Consider the following 3,766-nt stretch of genomic DNA (forward strand, 5'->3'; position numbering starts at 1 on the left):
TATCGCCCGCAATTTTTAGACCGCTACTACAAAAAATAAATTTTTTATGTCAGAAAAAGTCTTTTTTTTTGAAAAACGAGCGTTTCATAAGTATAGGTTCACCCCCGGAAAATTTAACATTAACAAAGTTTTATTCAATTCAATACTTTGTGGGCTTTCCACCAGTGGAAATAATATTTTACAAGCGGTTTGGCATGGAATTTAACAACTTCTGGAGGTAAGGCTTCTTCAGGTTCTTCCATGCGTCCACGATGGCAGTTTGGAGCTCAGAAACGGTCTGGTATTGCTTTCCCTGACCATATACGACGCGCACGAGTTCAGCCCAAACATTCTCCATTGGGTTCAAATCCGGCGAACAAGCCGGCCAATCCATCACCTTGATTTTTTCGGACTTGAACCAGTCCAAAGTCGATCTGCTCGCATGAATCGAAGCATTGTCCTGTTGATATGTGAGCTGACGCCGATGAAAACGGCGAAGATATGGGATCAGTTTGGCAGTCATGACATCCTGATAGTCTGTCGAGTTCATTCTGAAGGAGACGAACGCCAAATCCACAGTACCGGCAGAAGAGAATGCTCCCCAGACCATAAGACGACCACCACCGAAGTTACGCTTGGAGAAATGGAGGGGATCCTTCTTCAGGTCGTGCCAGTAACTGTTGAAGCCGTCCGGCCCGTCCAGATTGAACTTTTTTTCATCGCTGAAGATGATCTGTAATAGAAAACAGCATAAGTGATGATTTCAAAAGCATTCCATACCTTATCCCAATCAGTTGCCATGTTGTTCCTTGCAAACTGAAGTCGGTTCGCCTTGTGAGCATCGGTGAGCATCGGCGCGGACATTAACTTGGCTCGGACAATGTTCTGATTGCTGTCCAGTGCTCTCCAGACCGTGGACTTGCTCACGTCCAGTTTCAGCTCATTCTTTATGTCGCTACAGCTCTTCATCGAATTGGATGCCAGTCTGATGATGCTTCTCGTGTCTCGATCCGTCAATTTTTTCGGAGCTCCGCTCTTCTTGTTGGTCTCGTAGTGGTCCGGATTGTTAACAAACGTGTTAATACAATTGAAAGACCGTCCTAACCTAGCTGCGATGCGCCGATTCGACCATCCAGCCGTTTTGAACGCGTCGATCTGAGCTCGCTCCGAATCCGAGAGATGAGTGGCTCGCGGCATAAGAAAAACGAAGTAAAAGACGCAAAAATAGTTAAAAACAGTAAAAATAGTTAAAAAGTTATCACCTATGTGAAACTGTAATTTTTTTCAAGGGTGAACCTATACTTATGAAACGCTCGTTTTTCAAAAAAAAGACTTTTTCTGACATAAAAAATTTATTTTTTGTAGTAGCGGTCTAAAAATTGCGGGCGATATGTATTTTTACATGGACTTTAATATTATAACAACCCCAAACCTCCAAGATTTCCCACCTTGTCTACCGAGGGTGAACCTATACTTATGAAACGCACTGTATTAGAGGTTTTACGGTAATTTTGGATCCTGAATCTGATTTCGTAATACCCAATATGAAGACGTTGACAGTTCTCTCGTGGCAGTCAAAAATAGGGTGTACCTATAAACTTGCAACGCACTGTATAAATATGAACAAGTTTAAATTCTGAAACAGTAGTTTTTTTATTCTTTAGTTCATATTTTGGAAATTCGCAATCTTTTGGTACCTCCAACCTTTTGAAGTGGCACAAGTTTTGGAGGGTACAACCATTTTGGGGTCATTGGGGTACACAGCAATTTAGAGGTGCAAAATCTTCAATTCGGAGGTACAAACTGCCTGAAAAATTTGGTACCCCTGAATCGCTTTGTACCCTCGTTGTACCCTCCGAATTATGTGCCTTTTGAGGCCTGGAAGATGGAGACGCAGACGACGAGCCTCTCTCGCTTCTCTGCGTCTCTGACTTCCGCGACGCAGAGCTACAAGAGCTAAGCATATTTTACTGAAAACAATAATATTTACCGTCCGGTGTTGACAACTTTGATAACGTTAGCCAATTTTGAGATACCCGCCTTTATAGTTCAGTTTTAGGTGAGAGACAAGAGACACGCCAAGAAAAGATACAGTCAGATTGATCAAAAAAAATTATTGCGATCAGAATAAGAAATTTTGAAACAGAAAAAAAAGTTATGCTTGTACCCCTTGTAATCCAACCTAATTTCCCTGATTTTTTCCTAATCAACACTTCCAGAATCACCCGGTGAAAACTACATTGAAATCCTGACTGCCCTCTACAAAGTGTCCGTCGTCCGGCGTCGAATGTTCTACTGTAGTGGTTCCCTTCGAGAAATGCTCGGACAAACTGGCTTAGTAATGATTGTACTAACTTCGACGCCCGTTTCATCAGCTCACCTTGTTTTCAGAAAATGCGACCGACACGATTCGACGAGAGATATTATAAGGAGAAGATGCGATTCGAGTTGATCCTCTATGTGGAAATGATGAATTCACTGAGCATTTTTCGAGATTTTGATTTGGACACGAAAGAGTCGTTGATAAAACAATGTGCGGTTTCGTTGGCAATGTTGGAGAAGTATTATATTTCAGTGAAGAATGATGGATTGAAAACGCAAAAGTGAGGAGTTTTGATTTTACTTAAGGACAACTGCCGCACGACCGGCCGCGGCCGGCTGCTACCATTGCTGAGCATTTTTATGCCCCACCACCTGTAAATTAAAAGTGGTGGAGTATGAAATGTTTTCTGGAAGTTTTAGATGAACGTTATCTTTAAGGAAACATTCTTCGAGGCAGTGAACTCCGAGAGAAAAACTCGAAATTTATTTCTGTTTCAATGAACTTTTAGGTATAAACTCTTAGACCTCATTACAATGAACTGGCTACCGCGATGAGATATAATCCCTCATAAATTCTAAGCTAATTAACTTTGAACAAAGTGATCGCAAAATTTAGTTCTTACTCACTTTCGGGATTTTTCTGAAACAGTTATCAAAGAATGCGATATTTCAACTCCATGAAAACCACTGTCACTCCTCTTTCAAAACACTTGGTTCCTAAACAAAATTGCTGTTTCGAACATTTTTCGTAAAAATTGAATTTGTTAAATTACCAATTAGGGCTAGCTTGACCCTAGCCCGACTTTTGAGTAATGGGAATAACAGCATAATCAGAATGGTTTTTTTTGCTCATGGCCGACTTTTGCCTAATTCGTATCATTTTCATTTTCTTTCTACACCTTAAAAATAGAATACCAACTGTCCCGTTTAAAAAAAAAAAATTTTTTACAGACTTATCGCTCCTGATGGCTCTTACACCGATTTGTCAGACGACGGAGCTCAGTTTGCCGAAGAGTTCCAAACGATGAAAGATGATCAAGTGATGGATAAGAATCAGTGTCTAAATCTCCTCTACAACCCGTTGAAAGTCTGTCTCAACGAACTCGGCACCGCATTGGAGCACTCAAAAATGACGGACACCGAGTTTTGTGCTCTTTTTGCAATTTTGTTATTCAACACAGGTGAGGCAGGTTTCAAGTCCTGTCTAGAAGATAAGAAGGTGTCAGTCAAAAGTGCAAGTGTTTTTGAAATTTTCAGCCGCTGATAACATCACTGATAGTGTCCGAAACGCGGTGATGATGGCCAGAAATCGGGTGATGAAGGATTGGTTCGAGTTGTATGCAAAACAGGGAAAAACGCCTGAAGAGGTGGGGACATGAGAGAGCTCGGGATAAAAGATGGGATAGAACAATCGTAGAACTAACATTTTTAAATACTCAATCACAGGTAAAATGCGAACGGGTCG

The 3,766-nt window shown here is 41.2% G+C and overlaps 1 protein-coding gene across 1 annotated transcript in view; it reads left to right on the plus strand.

Moving 5' to 3' along the window:
• Positions 1–2,266: 2,266 nt before the first annotated feature.
• Positions 2,267–3,766, plus strand: part of Cbr-nhr-76 — a gene marked incomplete at both ends in the record, with an annotated part of 2,335 nt that continues 835 nt past the window's right edge. Inside the window, 4 exons of the mRNA XM_045236138.1 lie at positions 2,267–2,317; positions 2,371–2,582; positions 3,253–3,482; positions 3,559–3,668. Coding sequence (XP_045097263.1) covers positions 2,267–2,317; positions 2,371–2,582; positions 3,253–3,482; positions 3,559–3,668 — 603 coding nt within the window. The remainder of the gene's footprint in view (positions 2,318–2,370; positions 2,583–3,252; positions 3,483–3,558; positions 3,669–3,766) is intronic.

The sequence above is a fragment of the Caenorhabditis briggsae genome (assembly GCF_000004555.2).
Source record: "Caenorhabditis briggsae complete genome, chrIV, whole genome shotgun sequence".
Taxonomy (NCBI): Eukaryota; Metazoa; Nematoda; class Chromadorea; order Rhabditida; family Rhabditidae; genus Caenorhabditis; species Caenorhabditis briggsae.